The sequence below is a fragment of the Astyanax mexicanus genome, chromosome 12 (assembly GCF_023375975.1).
Source record: "Astyanax mexicanus isolate ESR-SI-001 chromosome 12, AstMex3_surface, whole genome shotgun sequence".
In the NCBI taxonomy this organism is placed as follows: Eukaryota; Metazoa; Chordata; class Actinopteri; order Characiformes; family Acestrorhamphidae; genus Astyanax; species Astyanax mexicanus.
Window position 1 is genome coordinate 29,932,247 of NC_064419.1, and position 25,845 is coordinate 29,958,091.

At 36.7% G+C, this 25,845-nt stretch overlaps 1 protein-coding gene across 1 annotated transcript; it reads right to left on the reverse strand.

Moving 5' to 3' along the window:
- Positions 1-312: 312 nt before the first annotated feature.
- Positions 313-24,875, reverse strand: rflna (refilin A). Its single transcript, XM_007229366.4, has 4 exons — positions 24,558-24,875; positions 22,320-22,666; positions 5,257-5,363; positions 313-4,287 (listed from the first exon to the last, which is right to left on the reverse strand). The coding sequence occupies exons 2-4, from the start codon at positions 22,533-22,535 to the stop codon at positions 3,948-3,950; spliced, it is 663 nt and encodes a 220-aa protein (XP_007229428.3). The 5' UTR covers positions 22,536-22,666; positions 24,558-24,875; the 3' UTR covers positions 313-3,947.
- Between the last annotated feature and the right edge of the window lie 970 nt (positions 24,876-25,845).

The window sequence follows — 25,845 nt, forward strand, 5'->3', positions numbered from 1 at the left end:
CCTGGTGCAAAAATTCAAGCAGTTCAGCTTGGTTTGATGGCTTGTGATCATCCATCTCCTTCTTGATTATATTCAAGAGGTTTTCAATTTGGTAAAATCAAAGAAACTCATCTCATCTCATTTTTAGGGTGGTCTTTTATTTCTTATTTCCATTAATTTATTTTTATTTAACTTGTTCACATTAATTTTTATTTTAGTACTGATGCTGAAAAGATGTCAAGAACCTGAGATTTTTAAGCAGATACTGCTTCAAAAGTCATTTTTTTGGTATTGTGACAACACAGATGTCCTTCAAAAAAAAGAGTGAAAATGTATTGTTCAGAACTTTATTTGTTCAGTTAAGATATACACTTATTTCTTAAATTATTTTCTAATCTTAGGTCCAAAAAACAAAACGACCATTAACTTGGGAATTATACAAAAATAGAAAGAGAATCATTAAGTGCCATATGCAACATATACAACAGGAAAGTATTTTACATAAAAACAAAATAAGAAAAAAGAGAGCTTTATACATCCGGTATCAATCTCAAAGTCTTTCATCCACTTTCACAGAGACCCTCTCTCGGCTCAGCTGATCCTAAATGACTTCTGCAGAAACTTTCAACACTTTCTAAAATTTCCTCTCTTACCAACCTCACCACGTCCATCAGTCCTCAATCAAAACATTCCCGTCTGTTTAGACCAATCCGGTGTGAATTCCCTCCAACTTTAGAACCTGCTGGATTATTATATCCATCACTGCTGGCTGCTGTACAGCAGCTAAATCCATTCACTCTCAGTCCATCTATCTACAGCATTACATACAACTTTCTCACATACACACACCATCATCACCTTCCTCACGTTCAGTCCCGAGACCTTCTCTGCTTTCAAAACTATCCTCACACATTCCAAGAGAATATATTTTAAATGAGGTAAGAAAATGAACATCAATTTAAAATATCTACCAAATTCAGTATTTATATTCCAAATATATGTAAGACAAATACATAGTACTGCCACACCTTCCTCCTCTTCCTCCGCCCCATTAAAAATGAATAGGTGAATGACCCACCTTAATAAAACAGCATCTTAATATCCAAGTCCTAACCTTGATCCAGGTCTTTTACCTGACTGTATGAACCAGGGCTGCACAGTATGAACTATGGGAGATGAAGGAGCTCACAATGACTAAACTGTAATCACAGTGAAGACCAATATAAGACCTTCTAAACTTACGGAATTCAGAGTGACTTCAGTGTGAAAAGCTTCATTCTAGAGCAATTTACCAAGACAGATTTTTTTTTTTTTATTTACCATGGTTTTTGAACGGAACAGAAATTGAAAAGTTCCCTCAAAAAATACAAAAAACATATACAAAAAAAGAAAGATAAGGGCTGTACCCAGTAGATAATGTACTTTATGCACCACTTGAAGATTTCAAGGGCTAGTGATCCAGTTCCACGCCTCCATCACAGCCCAGTTGAGCTTTCACAAATCTGTGACCATCTATATCCACCTTCCCACCAGTGCTTGACCTGCTTTACCTGCACCTCCCTGGTCATTGTCTGTCATATTAAGGTTAAAATACCGTATTTTCGCACTATTAAGCGCACTTAAAATCCTTTAATTTTCCCCCAAATTTACTTATAATCCAGTGTGCCTTATGAATGAATTTTACCAGTCAGGTTATAAGGAGCAGTAAAGCCACTCTGCTGAAGTTCAGTGTTATACAGGAGTTTCAGTTTAGTTCTCCAGCACCGATACTCGAGACTGGAGCAGTATTAGCATTAGCTGCTAACTGCACAAAGCACTAGCTCTTTCACCATTCAGAGGGGAGTATTATTGGCTTGTGGCCTGCTGCTAACCCTGGCTAGCACTGCTGGAGCAGTATTAGCATTAGCTGCTAACTGCACTTAAGCTTTAGCTCTTTCACCATTTAGAGGTGAGTATTATCGGCTTGTGGCCTGCTGCTAACACCGGCTAGCTGAAGAAGCATTAGCATTACCCGTTAAGTGCTAGTTAGCTCTTTTGCTGATTAGAGACAAGTATGTCGGCCTGTAGCCTACTGCTATTTCCAGCCAGCACTGCACTAGCAATAGTTAGCTCTTTTGCCGTTCAGAGTTGAGTATATCAGACTGTAGCCTGTGTGTACCAAAACACTCATGGTTCCTCAGTGTAGTGCAGTGTAGTGGAAATCTGTAAATATAAGCTTACTGTAAATAAACAGAAGCAGTTTAATCACCCAAATAAAACGTTTTCAGGAGAGAAATCTAGGTAGATCAACATCCAGCGCTCATTTGACTTTAAAAATAATGCACCTTATAATCTGGTGTGCCTTGTGTATGAAAATAGACCACAAAATCGACGTTTATAGATAATGCGCCTTACAATACGATGTGAAAAATGTGGAAACAGCTTCTATAAAACCAGCATATTTATAAAAAATGGGTTTTGTTAAACCTCAAGCATGAAAGAATTTCCCATTTTGACTGTGATTTCACACCAAGTCACTCTGAATGACTGCTCACAACATAACAACTGGATTCTTCAGAAATTTGAATGAACTAGTGGAGTTCCCCTCAAATAAATGCAGAAAACAGATCTCAGATTAATGCCATAACTCATGTCCCTTAAATTCATCCAGCTGCAGTGGCTCATCACAATGCCAATGTAAAGAAACTCTGGGTTTAAATCTAATGAAATGAATTGGTTTCTGCTGACAGACCCTGTTCAAGTTACGCTATTCTCACCGTTCTAGAAATCTTCTCCTAATGCCTCCATCCACTCCAAGGAAATTCAACCACTAAGGCAAGACAGTCCAAACCACTGAGTAACACGCTACCATGGTAGAAGATTTTCAGGTTTTCAGGACAAGGTGCTGGACCACTTTTTTTTATGTTGAGAAAGTGTTGGTGTGCAAGCACTGATGTTCTTACTCAGCTTTGAGCTGCTACAATGCTTTCAATGCAATCGCTTTCTTTGAATCGTATAAAATCTTTGGTCCAATCGTTCAAGTGTTCCTAAACTGCAGGCCTTAAACAACCTTAAGTTCAGCCAAAGCCACTGTAGCCAAAGTAAGGAGGAAAAAAACACAATATGAATGAAAAACAAACCACCTTTTCTTTCTTTCTTAGCATGAGTGCAATCAAATCAAGCATTTATACACCTCACAAAAAAGTCTGTAAGTTCCACCATGGTAAAGTTTTCTACGATCTCTCAGCTCAGAAATACACAGTATAGAGCTCTGAGGCTTCAGAACTGTTTTACAGCATTGTAAATAGAAGATGGTAGTGGATGTAGATAAAGCTGTTCTCCAGAGTGGAGTGCAGTGTTCTTCTGAAAACTGGTAGGAATCACGAGTAAACAAACTAGGCAAAAGAACAAAAACAAAACACAAAAATATGTCAACCCACCTCCCAACGGGTATGAATATAAAAATCAAGGCTTCTGTATACTCTCAGCAAAAGCAGAAGCTTGCAAAAGTGGTTTACAAGCTCTGTGGTTTTGATTTTTTTTTCACACTCCAATACAGCAGGTGGCGCTATAACATGGCAAAAACCATGACAATGCCATGACAATTAGAAGAGGAACGCTTGTTGTAGAGTGCCACCTCTCACCTCTCTAGCACCAAGCAATCAAATCTGGACGTCTGTGGTCATTCCGTTCGTTGGAGCTTGAATGACGTCTACGCAAACAAGGCTTTAAACGTTCCAAAGCTGATCTGCTGTACACTGCTGTTCCGTCACACCTGCAATAAAGTTCACTCTTCAACAGAGCCAAAATGAAAAGGAAAGGGAAATGGAAATGGCCTTTAAATGGTCTTTCACCTGCATTTCCTTTCTTCAGCGGAAGTCTTTACTGCGTAAGCCTCTACCCAAAAGAAGTTTTAGCGTTAGGAAATAATGACACGCTCTACAGGAGTCTTCCAGCACTGCTGCTGCTGCTGCTGTTGTTGTTGGAGCTCAGAGGTTTTCTGTGTAGATGATGCACGGACTGGTGTCCTCGCTGGACTCCAGCCTGACTGTGGACACGAACCAGCGCTGTCCGGCGTTGCCGTTGGCGTTGTAGTTGAGCGTGGTGCGGTACGTGTTCCGGGCGTGCTTGGGATAGATGATGGCCGTGCTCTGGTAGTGCAGCGGTCGGTGACGGGGCTCTAAATGAACTTCGGACTTGAAGCTGCGCCACGTGCAGTCGTGCACCGCCACCACCGTCTCGCTGTAGGAGGTCACTGTAGGAACCGGGGCGCAGTACACCTGGTCACGGTAGTGTCGGTCTGAAGCGTATTTCACTGCTGAACTGAACCTGAAGGATCAACACATAGAGACACATGGAGACACCAGTTAGCATCATATCGCATCATTTATCATCCACATAGAAATAAGAAATAAGAATTAAAAACAAATGTGCCACAAAGACGAAACAAGAAGAACCACGTTTATTTCCAGAAATATCAATGTTTGTAAAAGCGTTATACATACAGCTCTAGAACAAAATAAGAGGCCACTTATTGATGAGTTTCTTTGATTTAACCAAATTGAAAACCTCTGGAATATAATCAAGAGAAAGATGGATGATCACAAGCCATCAAACCAAGCTGAACTGCTCGAATTTTTGCACCAGGAGTGGCATAAAGTTATCCAAAAGCAGTGTGTAAGACTGGTGGAGGAGGACATGCCAAGATGCATGACAATTGTGATTAAAAAACAGGGATATTCCACCAAATATTAATTCTGAACTCTTAAAACTATAAATATGAACTTGTTTTTTATTTGCATTATTTGAGGTCTGAAAGCTCTGCATATTTTTTGTTATTTCAGCTATTTCTCATTTTCCTTCAAATAAATGCTGTAAATGACAATATGTTTATTTGGATTATATATGGTTTATAGAATAAAACAACAATGTTCATTTTACTCAAACATATACCTATAAATAGCAAAATCAGAGAAACTGATTCAGAAACTGATGTGGTCTCCTAGTTTTTTACAGAGCTGTATAATTGTGAAAAACTAATTATGTAAAGGTTCAAATAAAAAAACAGAATAAAAATATAATGATATCTATACTTTAATTACTGTAATATGTCACAATTAAATATTAGGCATGTGGCAGTACAGTTCCCATTTCTGCCAGAGGAGGCGACAAAGCCCTACGATAACCATTTAACTCATATTAAAGGGCTCATTTAACACAAAAATGTATTGTCGTCACTTCTTTCTTCTTAGGCTGCTTTTGTAAGTGTAAATAAAGGGAAATGAGAATTGTTCTTACTTTAACTCCTTGTTGGGTTTAGGATTGACCTTGATGCTTTCTCCATAAACCACAGGGTACATCCGGGCCTTAGCATCCCCCTGAGAGTTCAGCAGCAGGTAGGGAAGCTGCATGGAGAGAAAACCAGCAAAATTAATCCAGCAGGTCATAGGTAACATTTATACATTTCACATCCACAATTTTATGACTGAATAATTTTGAGTACCTTATTTTTTGCACTATAAAATGCACCGGATTGTAAGGTTCACTATCAATAAACCTCTATTTTCTGGTCTATTTTCGTACATAAGGTGCACCGAATTATAAGGTGCACTATCAATAAACGTTTATTTTCTGATCTATTTTCATACATAAGGTGCACCGGATTATAAAATGCTCTCCCAATAAACATTTATTTTCTGGTCTATTTTCATACATAAGATGCACTATCAATAAACCTCCATTTTCTGGTCTATTTTCGTACATAAGGTGCACCGGATTATAATGCACACTGGCAATTTTTGTGAAAATTGAAGGATTTTAGGTGTACCTTAAATTGCGAAAAATGGTAATAGTAGTGGTAATAATACAACAGAGATATCGAGCAATATACCATGGGATCAGATGCACCAAACATGGAAAAACTTTGGATCAACTAGATCTCTTCTTAAACTGTGATGTTTAAATCAGCATTACATGACAACTGATATTTAGGATTTGAGCTTTGAGTAAGGATTTGATTTTGAGGATTTCAATGTTGCTCCACTGCTATAAATACAAATCACACTATAAGCTAGCTGTAGACATGGATCTGTTCACAAGCTGAAGTGAAAGACGCAAGTGTGCAGAAACCAGGATATCAGGACTGGAGTGGTCTTTACCCCTGCTGTACAGTGATATTACAGGATTATAGGTCTCAATAGGTCTAATGCATGGCCCAAATATCTAATGCATAGCCCAAAATATAGGAATTTGTAAATATTAACCGATGTAGAAAACATTAGATACCCTACACACGAACTCCTAACACTACATGATGGGCCCTGAATGAAACACCACACCACACAGTCCATGCCTCATATTCTCAAACCTTGCAGAAGTTTCTTGTTCAAGTCATATAAAAAACAGCGGACGACAGCGAAAAGTGAATGTAAGTTCTTTCTGCTCAGAAAAATGCAAGAAAAAGATATGCATAAATCAATCACTTGGTTTAAATAGCAGATGTGAAGATACCACAATTAAAATTCAAACAATATACCTCATGTGTATGAGGTCAAAGATAATAATGAACATTATACATGAATTACAGGATCATCTGGGAAGGTAAATGGTCTTTGCGATTATTGGGAAGAGCAAATCGGCCTTATAATCAGCCTAAATATCCAGTAGTGTGGGCCGGACATAATGTTCCACAGTGCAGTAGCAGCATTCTGACCAGGAGTGGGAATGGCTAAACTCACTGTTACAGTTAGTGGAGCATCAACATGATTTCAAAGCTGATATTTTAGTAGTTGATTATGTTGCTAAAAGTAAAAAAAAATCCTGGTTTCCTGTATGGCCCATCATAGAGAAACAGCAGCTAACTCAGACCATCAAGTGATGCTGTGTTTCCTTCACAGATACGTCCTGTGGATTGAAGACGCTATGATTATAGATTCATGCTGATGTGTTTACACAGAGATGCTTTGTGTGAGCTATCTGGTAGACTGCTCTCACTGTGTGTGTGTGTGTGTGTGGGTGTGTGTGTGGGTGGGTGTGTGTGCGTGCTGATATATGTTTGGAATCAGACAGTAGAGTCTGGTTTGTGTATAAAGCCAGAGTGCTATCAGTGCCTCCACCTGCTCCAGCCATCAACACAGTGCATTAAATCACCATTCAGCCGCCACTGCTTGCTCTCTCTCACACACCCATACACAGACACACAGTTCAGTATTGGCTCGTGTGGCCTGTCTGCATTAGTTTGGTATGTCTGTGTGTTAGGCTTAGTAATTAGAATATATGTTCTTTATAAAACTGAATAATATTTTCCCAATCACACAGATATAGGAGGTCTGATATGCCACACCAATCAGCCATACTATTAAAACCAATGGCCTAATACTGTGCAGGCCACAAAAACAGTTCTGCCCTCATTTCTTCTAAAGAAGAAATAAGTCCCAAGTGTCCTTCCTTGGAGCACTTTTGGTTGGTATTGGCCACTACATACCGGGAACACCCAACAAGACTTGCTTGATGATTTAGAAATCTTCTGACCCTCCAGACATCACAATTTGGGAGGGCTAAATGATGTAGGGATTCACTAATCATTAGTCATAATTATTCTTATTTATAACTAAACATGCACAATTACTGGTTCTGGCAAATAAAAAAAAAGGAAACTGTAACTAGTCAAACAGTTTAACAGTCAAGGTGCAGTCTTAATAACAGGACCCTACCTTTGGTCCTGCAGTGGAAAGAGGCCAATGATGAGGTTTTAACGTTATGGCTAATCAGTATGGGAAAATGTGTTTGAACCTAGAAGCAGAAAACTACAAGACTGAATGGTTGAGGGAAAAATCACAGATTTGTTATGTGTTTGTTGATCAGTGTTCAAGAGTTAAGTATCTCTGTCCCTATCTCTGTGTATTTAAGAGTGGATTTTAGATAGGGTCTGAGGACCCTTTATCCATCAGCAGGTCCTAAACTTGCATCTTTCCACTGCAAGTTAGATAGATAGATAGATAGATAGATAGATAGATAGATAGATAGATAGATAGATAGATAGATAGATAGATAGATAGATAGATAGATAGATAGATAGATAGATAGATAGATAGATAGATAGATAGATAGATAGATAGATAGATAGATAGATAGATAGATAGATAGATAGATAGATAGATAGATAGATAGATAGATAGATAGATAGATAGATAGATAGATAGATAGATAGATAGATAGATAGATAGATAGATAGATAGATAGATAGATAGATAGATAGATAGATAGATAGATAGATAGATAGATAGATAGATAGATAGATAGATAGATAGATAGATAGATAGATAGATAGATAGATAGATAGATAGATAGATAGATAGATAGATAGATAGATAGATAGATAGATAGATAGATAGATAGATAGATAGATAGATAGATAGATAGATAGATAGATAGATAGATAGATAGATAGATAGATAGATAGATAGATACTTTATTGATCCCCGGGGGGAAATTCTTGGAATTTTTATAGTTACCTGCTCTATAAACTCTACTTGCTTTTAGGTACCTGGTACCTGATTTATTTTCCACCACCACAGCTGCTGACATCACAATTCTCGCTGGATTGTATTCTTTTGTGAGCCACCAATTTAAGGAAAGTTTGTATCATGTGTAATTTGTAAACAAACAAATGTAATTTTTCATAGATGCTACTGTGAGTTGGATAAAAACAAGTGTGATCACTGCTATAGCTTGGAGATTTTACCAAAGGCTAGTCAGTGTTCCGCATGGTTTAAACACTTCACATTTTAATCTCTACTTTAAACCATAAGGGAGAAGGTGGTTCAGGTGTTTTAATCGTTATCACAATATAAGTTAATCATAATTAACACATCAAAAGAGCTGCAATAACGCCTTAAATAACGCCTTAAATCAAACTGCTTTACCCATATGCACAAACAGAGGGAGCTCTACATGCTGCAGACATAAGTAGGCTGGAAGTAGAATGAGATAGAGGTCCGCAGTGAATCTCACGCCAAACTACTTGTCAGCTTGTTTCACATTGATCACTGGGATTATTTACAGCACAGAGGGATCTTAACAAAAAATAAACCACTGTCTGATGCTAATCACCACTTACACACTAATAATAATAAAAATACTGTGTTTTTGACAATTTATACAGTATTGCAAAACATATTATCTGATATTATCTGATATTTCAGTATATCAATATTTTTTTATTTTAAGGTAAATAGTTGGTTCCTGTGAGGTTTGCAGCAGAGCAGCTGCTCCGGTGACTTGTTTCTTCTGTCCTGGGCGTTGAGGGCAGATACTGTGACCGTCACACCAATGTTCAGAACAAACAAAGTCAAATCAATGACAGCTTCTGCTGTTTATTAACTCTCCCCACAAACACACAGACACACTCATACACACACACACAGCGGGGGTGAAAGTCCAGTTACGCAACTGGCTCCTGTTAGCACCAGCGCTCAAAAATAGATTCAGGAGATTGTTCTTAGCTTGCACATGCAAACAACTCCAAAATAGACCTGCGGCCATCAAAGAAAAAACACGCCTTACTGTGGAGCGGGCATGTGAACGCCTTCCTTCAAACCAGCTAACGTGTATGCTCAGCAACAGCAAACAGCAGCGCTGCACAATACAGTACATACTGTATTTTTACTGCTATCATAGTACTGTCCATCACAACAGTGTGCTTCAAAATGTCTTTATTTTATTTTTTACTTTGAGCATCCTCTATATAATCTCAAATTTAGAGGGTGTGGAAATTGTCAGATTTGTTCACAGTGGTCTTAAGAGTGGACATCTGATTAGCTGTAACACAATATGGTTAAAAATTACTGTCAAATGTGAGAAATTCTGTTTAACAAAATGCTTGAGAAGATTTTTCTTTAACTTTTTCTTTTAAAATACACAAATCTGACACAAATCTGATAACCTCAAACCACACCTATTAAACAAATCAGTGGAAAGCTAATACAGAATCTGAATCTAAGTAGGATTTTTTTTATTCTGATCTGACTGCCTTATTGTTGAATAACAAACAATATTCTTTAAACTAATCTAATCTAATCTGATATTTGAATTGGAAAATTCATATGTACACTGACATGCACAAAGTCATGGGATAGCTGTATGTTAATTCAATCACGCTACCTCACTTATACCACAACTGTATATGTTATGAGGTGCTGGATTGTGGCTGAAGGTTGAAGATTGGCCTTCATACTCATGGCCCGATAGGTGCTAGATGGAAGGTACATTACCTTTCCGAACCAAAATGGCACATGTGTACCGAAAAACTGCCACTGAAGGCATACTCTGGGCTAGAGCTTAGATTCTCTGCCCGAACCCGACCTGACCCGAGGCCCTCGGGCCGAGATTTCCCACCACATTCCTCGGGCCGGGTCGGGTCGGGCTCCAGAAAACTGAAAACTGAAAGTGAAACTAAACTATTTTATTTATAAGCGCTGTTTTCACTCCCGCAGTTGTACAGCGGTGGGTGTTGTGCCGATTCTGTCCGCGAAACGGGAGTCGGATTCAGTAGCGGATTCGGCACAAGCGCGGCGGCACCTCGCGGTCCGCGGTGTTAGTTGTAAGTGCTCGCGCTAGCCGCAAAATACGACAGAAAACACTGAGGGAGCTGCAGAATTATGAATGGGACTAGAATATGAGCACGAGGAGATAAAAGAGAACCTTTACCTGTGAGTAGCTCTCACCAGCTCTCTCTCTCTCTCTCTCGCACGTTAACTCCTCCGCGTTTGACCTGCAGCACTGTGTTCTTAAAAATCATTTTAATTAAATAATAGTTCTATGCTTCTATGTTACAGTGTTATTTAACATAATTCTGATCATATTTCGCTCATTCAAACAGCCCGAAAACAGCCAGTTTATGGTTCGGGTCGGGTCGGGCTCGGGCAGAACGTGCACGGGCTCGGGCTGGGTCGGGTCGGATTTTTTGGGCCCGATCTAACCTCTACTCTGGGCATTCCACACTTGTAAACATTTATATTTGTATTTTTTGTCTCCTATTAAGAACTCAGCAATGTGTATTATTTTATTTGACTGTAGGCATATCAAGACATGTCACAAATTAATAATATAGCATTATATTTATATTATGAATATTTTGTCCATATCCCACAACTAGGCCTGGACAATAATTCGATATCGGTATTTAACGCGATAAGAAATGTTTCAATAACGGTGATATCATTTTTGTGGTATATCGATATGTATTATTTACAGAATCTGTCACGGACAGGCGTTTTACTGGCGTCAGCTCGCCGCACAGCTGAACACAATCAGCCTCCGTAGCTGGACTATCTCTGTGCGTGATGATGTAATCACATAGGCACGTAGCCAGATAGGCTAGGCTAGGCTAGATTTGGCTAGGCTAGGCTAGGCTCGGGTCCGCTACGCATCTAAAATGCCTCGCGCTGGAGCCAAACGGAGCCGGCACGAGCGGATCCAAGGTTAAGGTAGGCTCGGTTCGCATCTGAAATGCTCCGCGCTGGAGTGGAACGGAGCGGAACCAAGCCGAGCCTAGCCTAGCCTAGCCTAGCCTCGGGTCCGCTCGGTCCGCCCACGGGTCCGCTCGGTCCACCCACGGGTCCGCTCGGTCAGCCTCTGGTCCGCTCGGTCCACCCACGGGTCCGCTCGGTCAGCGGTCAGTCGCGGGTCCTCTCGGTCAGCCGCGGGTCCTCTTGGCTCCCAGCACGGGACATTTTTGATGCAAAATGAATGCCCCTGCCGCTTCCACAAGTGATCAATTGAAGGAGGGAGGTCTAATTCAGTGGTGAGGATTTGGTTCAACTCTGCTAAACTTCAGTTTGCTGCAAATTGTGCCGGAGAGTGGAGCAGGTTAGCAGCGGTAACGTTAAAACATCTAATCTGTTCCACCACCTCAATCAGTTCCACTACATACAATATTTTCCTTATACTGGCTGAATCACTTTTATAGCGTATGTTGTAAGTTATTTAAGTTATTTAAAGTTTATGAATCCTTTAGGTTTGTTTATTTGACGGGGATATCATGTTCCTTTTATGTTTATAAAGAGTTGTATTTTGGCTGAAGCACTTTTGTAGCTTATATTGTAACTAAGTTATTTATAGTTGATAAAGCCTATAGGTTTGTTTATTTGACGGGAAAATCTTGTTGCTTTTATGTATATAAAGGCTTCTTTTATTCTTTATCCTAGTTGAAACACTTTTGTTTTGATCTGTTAAATTTGTTTACAAAAGAATAAGAAGCTCTGCTTCTGTCCTAATTTAAAGTTATTTTTATTGGTAATAGTTATATAGGCTTATGTTTGACAGGGATGTCATGTTTTTATTTTGCTATATGCAAATAAAATTGAGCATTGATTTATCTTGACTATTTTTTATTTCTTAAGTATTATAATGTTTTCGTGAAAGGAGGTTTCAAAGACTTAAATTAAATTTTCAGACAGTAGTAGGTACATATTTCCATTGCAGGGATTCTTCGCAGTTTTCTGTGGCCTTCTAAGTATTTATATCGATATTGAAATTATATCGTATCGACCGAAATTAAGGAATATATCGTGATATGAATTTTGGCCATATCGTCCAGCACTACCCACAACCATTTTCAGCAGGCACAGACATGTATAATGGGGAGAGGTTTGTGTGGGGCTGTGGAAGCTTCTTCATCAGGATTTTCAAGATTTCTCCACAAACCACAGAATGAATTGGTGGAACTGCTGAAAATGCCTTGGGGCCATTTAACAGGGTCTCTAAATGCAGCCAATATCTTCACAGTGCACTGAGGAGAAAGCAGCTTTATAACTTTCTGCACTAAAAAGTGATGATAAAAAAAAACCTGTGTGTGTTTTCACTGCCATGGATGGGTTAAAAATGGGGAGGCTGAAATGTGTTGTACTGCTGTGATCTTAGTGTTAGCAATTTCCCATTACTCCAGATGTTCTTCATTAGCCAGCTTGCACTGGATCTACAAGGACAGTGTAGCTAACAAATAATAAACGCTCACAACAACCAGTCAGCACTGAATTTGTAAGGCTAATGTAGCTAAAAAAAATAACAAGGCTTATAACACGCAGTTAGCATTAAATATACAAGGCTAGTGTAGCTAATACAATAATGTAAGCTTGTAACACCCAGTTAGCACTTCATTTATACGGCTAATGTAGTTAGATAACATGTAATGAAAGCTTATAACACCCAGTTAGTATTAAATACATACAAGGCTAAATGTAGCTAACAAATAATAAAAGATATTATAACACCCAGTTAGTATTAAATATACATGGCTAGAGTAGCTACAACTTAAGGAAAGCTTGTAACACCCAGTTAAAACTGAATTAATAAGGCGAATGTAGCTAACAAATAATTAAAAATAACACCATGTAAGCACTGAATTTACAGGGCTCAATGTAGCTAACAAATGATAAACATTTTATAACACCATGTTAGCACTGAATTCATAAGGCTATAATGTAGCTAACAGATAATAAAAACATGTAACCTCCAGTTAGCATTGAATGGCAAATGTAGCTAAAAATAATAAAAGCTTATAACACACAGTTAGCATTAAATATGCAAGGCTGTTGTAGCTAAAATGTAATGAAAGCTTGTAAAAGACAGTTAGCACTAAATGTATGTATGTGAATGTAAGGCTAAATGTATCTAACAAATAAAAAAGCTTATAACACCCAGTTGGCACTGAATTCATAAGTCTTATGGAGCTACCAAACAATTAAAAAACGTATAACACTCAGTTAGCACTGAATTCACAAGGCAAATGCAGCTAAAAAAATAATAAAAGCTTATAACACCATGTTAGCACTGAATTTACAAGGCTGAATATAGCTAACAAATAATAAAAGCTTATAACACACAGTTAGTATTAAATATGCAAGGCTAGTGTAGCTAGTAAATAATAAAAGCCATTAACACCCAGTTAGCATTAAACAAACAAGGCTATTGTAGCTAAAATATAATAAAAAGCTTGTAACAGCCAGTTAGCACTGAATTCACAGCTGTAGCTTGTCCCACACTTCCTCACACTTACTTCAGATCATGTGGAGGAGTTCAGTAATCTCTAATCAACTTGCTTATGTGGTTTCTAAAACCATATAGCACATTAGTATCTATATCCAAGCCACCTATCTGTCAGGTGACTGCTAACTATTAGCCACACTAACCTTGTAGCTGCAGTTCTAAAGCAAAAACATTGATTTTTAGACATAAATATAAAAAGAAACTCTGCAATTTTCATATATTTGCACCAAACTGTTCTTCTGCATTGCTGTTTTGCTTTCTGCACAAGCCATTAAATCGCTTGGCTTTAGACAAGTGCAAGCACGCCTCTGGAACAAGTGGAAAGAGGAGTGCCACAGTAATCATTTATTCAGGCCAGAATGCTTGCAGATAGGCATGCAATGCTACGTGACTCCAGGCTGTTCTTTACACAATAGCGGTCCATTACAATTCACAACAAGTATAATGGTTGCAAAGAGGAGTGGAGGACAGGCAGGTAGAACATGTCATAGCAGAGAGTGCTGTGCTCTTTAACCCTTTAGGCTCTAATCCATCTCTTCAGCACACTAATAACTACATGATTACTAGATAATAAGCCTTCAATAGTCTACTCCAATCAGACCTAACATTAAAACTGTCTTGGTCCCCTTTGTGCGACTGACCAGTCAAAGCATTGGACTACAAAAGACCTCTAAAGATGTCCTGTGCTATCTGTCAATGTTAGTAAGCAGCAGATCTTGGAAGTCCTGTAAGGCTGTGTTCAGACTAGAGAAATTGGATTTGTTTCTCAAATCAGATTTGTTGAGATAACTGTTCACAAGTGATCTTTGCAAGTGGTCAGATAGGATGTCCAGACATCACAAACATATCTTAGCTGGTTGATGTAGTAGCGAGGTCACCATCAGTAAGAAACCTTTGGCGTTTATCTTGGACCATTGTACTTCTGTCACTCTGGATTTGATTAAACCGTTGCAATTTTTTACATTAAGAGTGAAGCAAAAGACACATTAAAATCTGATTTGAAAGTCCAGACTAAGACTATCTATGCAAATTTGGTTTTAATGACATTTTAAACTACCTCCAAATGTGGGATTGATCTGATTTGAAAAAAGAAATCTGATTATATGTGGTTCTAACTATCAGAAATATATCTAAATACAATTTAGATATGTTAAAACAGTCTGAAAAAGTTAGCATCAGTAACCCTTAGGTACCATGATCCTTAACTGGTTGTCCTCATTTGGAGCACTTATGGTAGGCAGAAACATTGGCACTACATACTAGTTTTACCTGACAATACCTGCCTGATCTTTTAGAGATGTTTTGAACTTCTAGTCATCTAGCCATAACAGTTTGGTTCCTGTCAAAGTAAATCACATCTTTCCATTGTTGACTAAGTAGGTAAACAGTAGACATTTATTAATGTATTGGTTTGTGAGACTAAAAGTCACACACAAGGCGGTTTTGCCCGCAGGTTTTTGCCTCACACAATCACTAAGGTAACTGATGGGTGGGACTATATTTGCAGCAACAGTCTTTAAACATCATTAAAGCAATTGCAATTTAAACACTCAACATGATTCAGTTTTAGCATGTCCTGATTGAACTGGGCGAAAGGTGAACCCTAAGAAAGAGCATGTCAGATAAGGATGAAGATAAGAATACTGAAGGCTAATCATGGGTGGGTCTGAATAAGAGCTAACTCATGTTAAAGCAGGCAGATGTGGAAAGGTCTGTAATGGGTGTTCCAGCCAAGTTTCTATTCATTCCATTCCAGTTTTACGATACCACATTTCTATTTAAATATCGATATTAATCCTTATATCTACTAAATCCTAAATATCTACCAAGTGCAGATACTAATACTAAGGACACCTACCCCAAAAGGGCGGCACAGCGTTTGAAACACTGACCGATCTTTTTTTATATACAGCTCTGGAAAAACATAAGAGATCACTTAAAAAATATGCGTTTTTTTATTTTACCAAACTAAAAACCTCTGGAATATAATCAAGAGGAAGATGGATGATCACAAGCCATCACACCAGGCTAAACTGCTTGAATTTTTGCACCAGGAGTGTCATAAAGTTATCCAAAAGCAGTGTGTAAGACTGGTGGAGGAGACCATGCCAATATACATGAAAACTGTGATTAAAAAACAGGGTTATTCCACCATATATTGATTTCTTAACTCTTAAAACTTTATGAATATTAATTAGTTTTCTTTGCATTGTTTGAGGTCTGAAAGCTCTGCATCCTTTTTGTTATTTCAGCCATTTCTCATTTTCTGCAAATAAATTCTCTAAATGACAATATTTTTTGGAATTTGGGAGTAATGTTGTCCGTAGTTTATAGAATAAAACAACAATGTTCATTTTACTCAAACATATACCTATAAATTTTTACAGAGCTGTATAAAGCAATATTAAACAAAAACAAGTATGGTCATAAGATTTCACTAGAAATCAATAATCCAACATGTTATAAGCACAGTGGTGGCTTTAACATGCACGGAAATAATTATATTGAAAACAAGAAAATTGCGATACTACCTTTTGTATTTGGCAGAAAAAGGTTGAAAAAATTAATTTAATTTGCACATATTGCAAAGGTAACACTGAATTGGCACATTGCTAAATATGCTTAATAGGTGACTATAAAGATTTATTTCACTTAGATAAAGGCGGTATTCTGATTGCTCATTAAATAATAAAAAAAATAATAACATACTGGTTAAATAATTACTTTTTGAAAAGTATGAGAGTCACGAAAAAAAAGAATAAAAAAATAACATACAAGAGTTTAACATAAGTGCTCCTGCTGCAATTTAATGTTTAGTTTTAGTCTATAAACACAGTAGGCTTCAGTAAAGGGTTTAAACACTTAAACATGCTGATTCATCTTAAAAGTGTATTGGATCAAACCAATGTTTTAACCATATGAAACCATGTTTCAGATTTAGCAGCCAATCAGCTTGCTGCTTGCTGTGGAGATGTGTGCAGGTGCAGTAGCAATAAAAAGCTGAAAGATCACGTTTTTGTATTTTTGCGCAGAATATTAAAAACTGTTTATTTAAGTATTTGTCAGATTTTAACAGTGGCGTAAAATATATTGTTCAGAGGATAATTAGACCTTTGGTTTAAAGTATTTTGGTCTCTTCCATTTCAAACAGACAGGAGTGTGGTCTTGCATGAGGGGATATAAGCGCCCGGCCACATTGCCAAGATGGCCATCGAGTGAACCGACTTGCCTATAAGGACATTGAGATAAACATTTTGCTAAACGAACACTGAACAACAAAACTAGTGTTTATGATAATCTAGTCACTTAATTGTTTCTCTTTTTTAGATTAAAGAGTCATACAGATTGTTGCATGATGATTATGACCTGGCTTTGGTTTGTAGATCAATCCTGAATGGGTTCTGGTTTGTGTCTAGAGACAGGCTGTCATTAGCTCAGGACTGTGTAACCTTTTCAGAGGCAGAAATTAGAGCTAGCGGCGCAGCGTGTGTCCTCACACACTGTAACACGAGCGTGTGCGTTGAGTAACAGCTACTGTACTGAAGGGCAGGAGCACCGGAGGTACTGAGGTAAGTCAGTATAATATGATGTGAATGTCACAGGAGCACAATATCATATGATCTTTAGGATTGTATTTATACAGTTAACGAGTCATGAGTGCTGAGCCTATTGTAGCTCTTAACTTCTATTAATATTACACCAGTAGTGTTTAATGTTAATACAAATAAAAGACAATTTTCCTAAAAGCCAGCATACTTTGTTATGTTTTGTACAGTGTTATGTACTTTCAAAACAGTTCAAAGCTTACAGTAAATGACAGACACTGCAGTTACCCCAGTATATATATATATATATATATATATATATATATATATATATATATATATATATATATATACACACAATGTGTGGACACAATGTTAAAGGTTAGTATGAAGAATGAAGAACACAGACAGATATCAGTTCACAACAAGCTAAAACTAAAGACAAAGGTCAACGTGTTTACACATCTTTCTGTTTCCCTCTTTCTCCTTCTCTCATTCTGTCACAGAAAAAAAGAAAGTATGTTTTGCAGGTTTTTTATTATATATATATATATATATATATATATATATATATATATATATATATATATATATATATATATATATATATATTTGTTCATATATTTTTAAAGAATATAAATAAATGTAATCACAAAATGAATGAGTCACTGTTCAATATGAACTAGTGCTGGGCGATATGGGAAAAATCATATATCACGATATGGATTTTTTTTATATCACGATAACGATATATACCATGATATATCACATTTAAGTATGTTTTAGTTATTCTTTGAAAAATATAAACCAAACTTTCACAAATGAGAATTACTACCTTTTAGTGCAGCAATATTTATGTATCAAATTAAAACAAATGAGGTAGATGTAGTAGCTAATTTTTTCAAAAGAACAATGCATCTCCATTGTTCAGCTCTCATGAGTTTAATAACGTGAAGCAGAAATGTCGCAAAACCTCGTTATGAAGCTTTTTTTGCGAAGATTACTTTATTATTACTTATATAAATTGAGTTTATGCAAAGTGACCACACCAGTACATTTCATCGTAGCCTACTTTATATATTTGAATGAATAATTGATGAAATTACTGTAGAAACGATAGGGACGATAGAAGGTAAATAGCACGATAGACAATATTTATCATCATAGCGGTAAATATTGAACAGCAGTAATATGATCTACTATGTTTTTTTCCCTATTTAGTCAAACAATAAGGGAAAAAGTGCTTTTTTCGGATGCCAAATATTTGGTAAATCACCAAAACACACACAGGACAACCCATGTTAACCGTTATAAACTAAACATTCACAGCAATAATAATATATTTAATTTATTATATTGCTGTTGTAAATATAGTATTTTTAAACAACAAATATAGCAATCCACAGCCTTCACAGCTAATAGAAAAAAGCACACAATTACCCTATGACTCCCTAATTACCTGAAAACTGTTTTAATGTCGGTCTCACAAATTACAATCAGGAATTCTCTGAATCTTCAAACTTGTTACTTACAGTCATCAATCTTAGGCCCCTTTAAGAAACTGTCTACAGAGCTGATAACAAAAGTAACTCATGCCCACAAACCAGAGGAAGACTGTCAGAGGATACCAAAGTACTTTAGGTTATAGTTTCAACAGTGGAGAATGTTATTGTGAAATTCAGGGGAAATTCAGGGGAACTGTGGAAGATAAGGTAGCTGCTTTCATGCAGGTAAAACAAATAAACACAAGTGTATGTGCCCGTATAGTTTTTAAATAACCTGCACAAAAGTTTAGCTGAGTCAAGGCGTTGGGGCAGTGATCCAGTGTGCAGTGTTATAAACATAATCTTGGACGGAATGAAAGAAGGAACTTATGTTTGATCCATGCTGTATAGAACCTAGAGAAGCAAGTACTGTGGTCATTAACACGGAAGATACATTTGGAGATCTAATGCTTTGGGAATGTCAGGATGTGACAACGGATTTCCTAAAATCCCAACAAATCCTGGATACATATGATAAACCATCTGTTAAAAAATCGATAATATAATATATACAGTATCTCAAAATCTACCATAAGCTGACTTTAGAGACACAAATCGAGGCTTTACAAATGACCCTCAAACTTCACTGACAAAACAAAACAAACAATACTGCAATACTAGAAGAACACTTAACTACATTAAGTGTTTGCAAAGTGTGGTGTCTGCCAAAGAGAGTGTTACTAAGTGCTGACTTAGCAACAAACAATCTGTCATTTAGAAAAGTATTTAAACTTTTGCATAAGCATAGCTCACAAGTGTTACTACGACGAGGTACAGTAGCTCCAGTTAGATGCATACAATACACAATTTAGAACAGCACTTCATAAAATACCAGTTTAAGGCTGGAGGGAACGTTCTAGATGGCACTAATCTGCCCGCAGATCTTCTGGATGGCAAGTGTCAAAAGTATTCCAGGCTTCCACCAAAGCTTAATCCAGCAGCTCAGGTCTTTGTTTGTCTCTATGTGGTGAAAGCTGCAGTAAAGCATGTTTTGGAATTAAAGCCTCATGTTTGTCACTGAGCCATTGTATATACAGCCCAAACTCTAAATTACATACTGGTCTCTGGAAAAACGACACTGGGACACAAACAGTCGTTCCATTATTCCAAATGGAATCCCTGTCAACTGCAGATGTGTTGTTCTGTATTCAAGAACTAATATGGAAGTACTGTGAAAATTAGTATTTACTGTAATTATGAGGGTGTGGAACCTGGATGAGCCATGAAGAATACTGTGTTCTTCAGCACTTACTGCACCCATTCATTATATTTATACCCTGATCTTCTGATTCCATCTTAACTCAAACACTAATCTACTGTTTGATTTCTGCAAATATAATCCAACCATTAGGTACTAATTTCTGCAAACAGAACTCAAATACCATCATACACACAGATTTCTGCAAATTCAACCAAAACACTAATCTACATATTAACTACGATTTCTGAAAAATGAACCCAAATACAACTTTCTGCAAACAGATTTTAAACACTGTTCTACTAACTTCTACAAACAGAACCCAAACAATGATCTACAGATTCATGCAAACAGAACTTAAATACTAATCTACTGATTTCTGCAAACAGAACTCAAACACTAATTTGTTGATTTCTGCAAACAGAACCCAAACACGAATCTACCGATTTCTGCAAACAGAACTCAAACACTAATCTACTGATTTCTGCAAACAGAACCCAAAAACCAATCAATTGATTTTTGCATACTGAACCCAAACACTAATCTACTGATTTTTGCATACTGAACCCAAACATTAATCTACTGATTTCTGCAAACAGAACCCAAAAACCAATCAATTGATTTTTGCATACTGAACCCAAACACTAATCTACTGATTTTTGCATACTGAACCCAAACATTAATCTACCGATTTCTGCAAACAGAACTCAAACACGAATCTACCGATTTCTGCAAACAGAACTCAAACACGAATCTACTGATTTCTGCAAACAGAACCCAAAAACCAATCAATTGATTTTTGCATACTGAACCCAAACACTAATCTACTGATTTTTGCATACTAAACCCAAACACTGATTTCTGATTTCTGCATACTGAACACAAACACTAATCTAATGATTTCTGCAAACAGAACCCAAACACTAATCTAATGATTTCTGCAAACAGAACCCAAACACTAATCTAATGATTTCTGCAAACAGAACCCAAACACGAATCTATTGATTTCTGCAAACAGAACCCAAACACTAATCTGTTGATTTTTGCATACTGAACCCAAACACTAATCTATTGATTTCTGCAAACAGAACCCAAACACTAATCTGTTGATTTTTGCATACTGAATCCAAATATTAATCTACTGATTTCTGCAAACAGAACTCAACCACTAATCTACTGATTTTTGCATACTGAACCCAAACATTAAGCTACTGATTTTTGCGTACTGAACCCAAACATGAATCTACTGATTTTTGCATACTGAACCCAAAAACTAATCTACCGATTTCTGCAAACAAACCTCAAACACTAATTTAACACAGATCTACTACTGATTTCTGCAAACAGAACTCAACCACTAACTATTGATTTTTGCATACTGAACCCAAACATTAACCTACTGATTTCTGCAAACAGAACCCAAACACTTATCTATTGATTTCTGCAAACAGAACCCAAACACTAATCTACTGATTTTTGCATACTGAACCCAAACATTAAGCTACTGATTTTTGCGTACTGAACCCAAACATGAATCTACTGATTTTTGCATACTGAACCCAAAAACTAATCTACCGATTTCTGCAAACAAACCTCAAACACTAATTTAACACAGATCTACTACTGATTTCTGCAAACAGAACTCAAACACAGAACAACTGATTTTCCGAACACAGCCCAAATCCTAATATAACACAAACACTTGCCTACTAGTCTATTGATTACTGCAAATGCAACCAAACACCAGTCTATTGATTACAGCAAAAAAAAATGTTTCTGCAAAACTAACCCAAACTGTAGTCTACACACTGATTATGAGATGTATTATTTAATAACTGATTACGACAAATGGCATTAAACTGCCTTTTGGTTTGCTTCACAAACTGCCTTCTGAAAACATCAGTCTACATAATGATTTCTGCAAATGGAAAGTCCTAGGCTTGATAAATTGGTAAAATGATCTCAGTAAAGCAGTGATTGATGAAGCTACACTGTAAGATAAGTGAAGTGTCACTGAGGAACTCTCACCAGTTTTCCTTCTCTGCTGTCCTTCCCGTAGTGTACATGTGGTTCTGTTGGAGTAGAGCAGCTGCTGGCCCGTTGCTCCACCACCCCCGGGGACAGGGAGTAGAAGGGCGGGCTGGGGCTCGGAGGCAGCCCTGAATCCGGACTGTCTAGCAGCCCTTCACGGTTCTTTCCTTTCAAACTCTCATCCATAGCTTGCAAGTGTAAATGCCCCACCATTTCTGGAAGAGCTGGAAACAAAAAAAAAGGAACAAAATCCGTCCTGTCTCGCTACAGGAGAGCTGGATCCAGTAGAGGTGGAGGTGATCTTCTGTTACAGTCAGCCAGAAAAGCCCATTTCACACGGTGCTCTGAAACAAAATTATTACAGGATGAGAATGATCTCTGCTGAGCAGAGGAGCTGAAACCACATTAGAGACATGGTAGATAATAATAATCCCAATAAACGCAAAAACTAGATTAAAAACTCCTAAATTACTGAGTACATACTATACATACCTCATTACATAATACTGACTATAGTACATCTAATAGCAGAGCTTTGCAATGTGACAATATTTTATAATATTGTGATAAACGTTCTTCTATCCCATAGACAATATAATTAATAAGCATATCAAGGATATCACCAATGCTCACCACCTGTACACTTTATTACAGAGTGTAAAATCTTGTGTAATCGGATGATGTGCTGCAAAATAAAATATATAAAATACATTACAGTACTATGCACAAAAGAGAATTTGAATAGCAGGAATCTGCTACTGATATATATATATATATATGTTATGTTTTTTTTTTCTGCAATCAATACTGTGTCTGATAAAAATATCTTTAAATATTGTGATATATTTTACAAATTGCCCAGTTCTATCAGTGCATGATTACATACACTACAGGCAGTGCCTTTTAATACTATTCATATCGATATATCCGAATTATATTGTATCGACCGAAAATATATTGTGTATTTGAGTTAATTATATCATTCTATACTAGTACCTCATTATCTCATGAACTTATTATCTTCTAATCTTAAGATAAAAGTTAATGTTTTTTTTTTGAGATTACAACTTTTTTTCTTGTGATTTCAATAAACTAATCTGTCATTTTAGCAATGGTTTTCATAAGACATTTGTTTTCTCATTACCTAATTTTTCATAATTTCCCCAAAATCTTAAAATATCAGGTTATTTTGTCTGGGTTAAAAAATGTTTTCTCAAGACAACCAATATGGTTTTCCAAAGATCACAACTTGTTGAGTGATATCAACATAACAACTGGTTATCTGGTTTTCTTCAGATCCAAACTTATTTTTTCTTGTGATCTCAAGATGCTGATTTTTAAAGAATGTTGCAATTGAAAAAGAATGTTGGTTTCTTGATATATCAGCATAATTTTTTTATATTATCTCAAGAAAACGAGATACTTCTTAAAGAACTTTCCAGGCTTTATTCATGATTCTAAGATAACAATTTTATTTTAATGGGATGGGAAAAGCTATTTCTCAAGATACCACTTTTTTTTTTCAAAATCACAGGTTCTCACATAATCTCATGATAGCAAGGGAAATCTTTGGGATAGCAAATGTATTTTTAAATTACTTTTCCTGTAAACTAACAAAAAGTTAATTTGTTAGTTTACATTCTCTCATTCTCTTCAGAGAAATCGTGTTAATATGAAATATTCGTTTTAGAATATTAGAGTATCTTAAACTGGGGAGCTCTTTTTGGATCGTTTTAGTCTTACATGAGATCTAGAGTGAAACGTTTGAGGAACAGCAAGTGCAGGAACTGGAAGAATTAAATATATAAGAAGAGAATGAGGAGCTCAGTATTATCCATGAGACTGAGTGAAAAATAGTCTGGTCAGCTGTTCTGTATGAAGACATTTAAACCTAAAACTTGAAGACCCTTTACTTAAATACTTTCCTATTGTTCCCTACTTTAATAAAACCCTGTTTACGTGCTTCTTTAAAATATGTTAAAATTAATAATGTATCCAAATATTTTTACTTTTATAAAATGTTTCTACTATTGAACACTGAGTGTAAAAGAAGTAAATGTGTTTTTAAAAACCAAAGCAAGCCACACAAACTCTACTTCAGCTCAAAGCATTCAGTAAACAGAGCTTCTCTAGCTTTTCTCACATTTTATCCTCCTCAGTTTATCGTTTTTAGACATGAACTGTGACTCTGAACCCCCTCATTACAGAGTAAAGCAGCGCTGCAGAGTTTAGTACCTTCAGACCAGGAGCTCCGACCGGCTGCAGGAGAGTAAATACAGCTGAATCTCCTCAGTCTTCAGTTCATCTGCCCAGAGACAGCAGGACAAATCCACAGGAGCTAAGTAACATCCACTGAAAACAGGAGAACTTAGGTCGCTGAAGTTTCTCAGTATCCTGAAGAGTCCTGAAGCTCCAGCGCTTCTCCACTCAGCTGCTCTGCTTCTGCTCTGCTGTGGAAAACTCCCAGCATGTGTGTGTATGACTGTGTGTGAGAGAGTGTGTGTGTGTGTGTGTGAGCGTCTGTCGGCGCTGAAATGAGCGCGGGGAGCAGCAAGAGCTTCCCTTAACGCCGCTGCCAGCTCCGCTTTTTTACACCTCTGGATCTCAGCCAAGCTGCTGATCCGCCGCGCGCCTCCCGCTGCGGCCGCCAGAGGGCGCGCCTCCAACCAGCCAATCAGCTCAGCCCAGCTTCCCTCCACTGACACTTACCACAGTAATCATCTCATAATCATAATATAACAATAAAATAAGCAATTTAAACAATTATCAGCCCTTATCATCGAGTAATACAATAAACAAACCTTTCACAGACCATATCAGCAAGTTATAAAATATAACCAAATCATTTACAGCCCTTATTAACGAGTAATAAAAGGAACTAAACGGTTTACGGCCCATGTCAATGTATTGTAAAAAAAAAAAAAAAAAAAGAGTAAACCGTTTAGTATATATTATAGCCCTATTAAGGAGTGACAAAATGTTTTGATCATTTTAAAATCCATTTCAATGATTATTAATAATAAACAATAATGCTTTCCTCCCATATTAAAGAATAATACACAAATAATAATAACAAGCCATATAAGTGAATATTTAAAAAATATGTAAAGTTTTGCCTTCCTTATTAAAAAGTAATAAAAACATTTTACAGCCTATATCAAAGATTATTAATAAAACTAAACTACTGTTTTGCCTCCCTTATTAAACAGTAATTCAAAATAAAAAAAATAATTGAACATTTTACACCTGATACCAATGATTATGAAATTATAATAAAATTGTGATAATAAAACTAAACTACTGTTTTGCCTTCTTTATTAAAGAGTAAATAAAAAAATAATTCAACATTTTACAGCCCATATCAATGAATATTAATACAAATATACTACTGTTTTGTCTCCTTTATTAAAGAGTAATAAAAAAATAAACATTTTATAGCCCATATCAATGAATATTAATAACAATTAATAAAGTTGTCTTCCTTATTAAAGAGTAATTAAAAAAGTGTTAAACATTTTACACT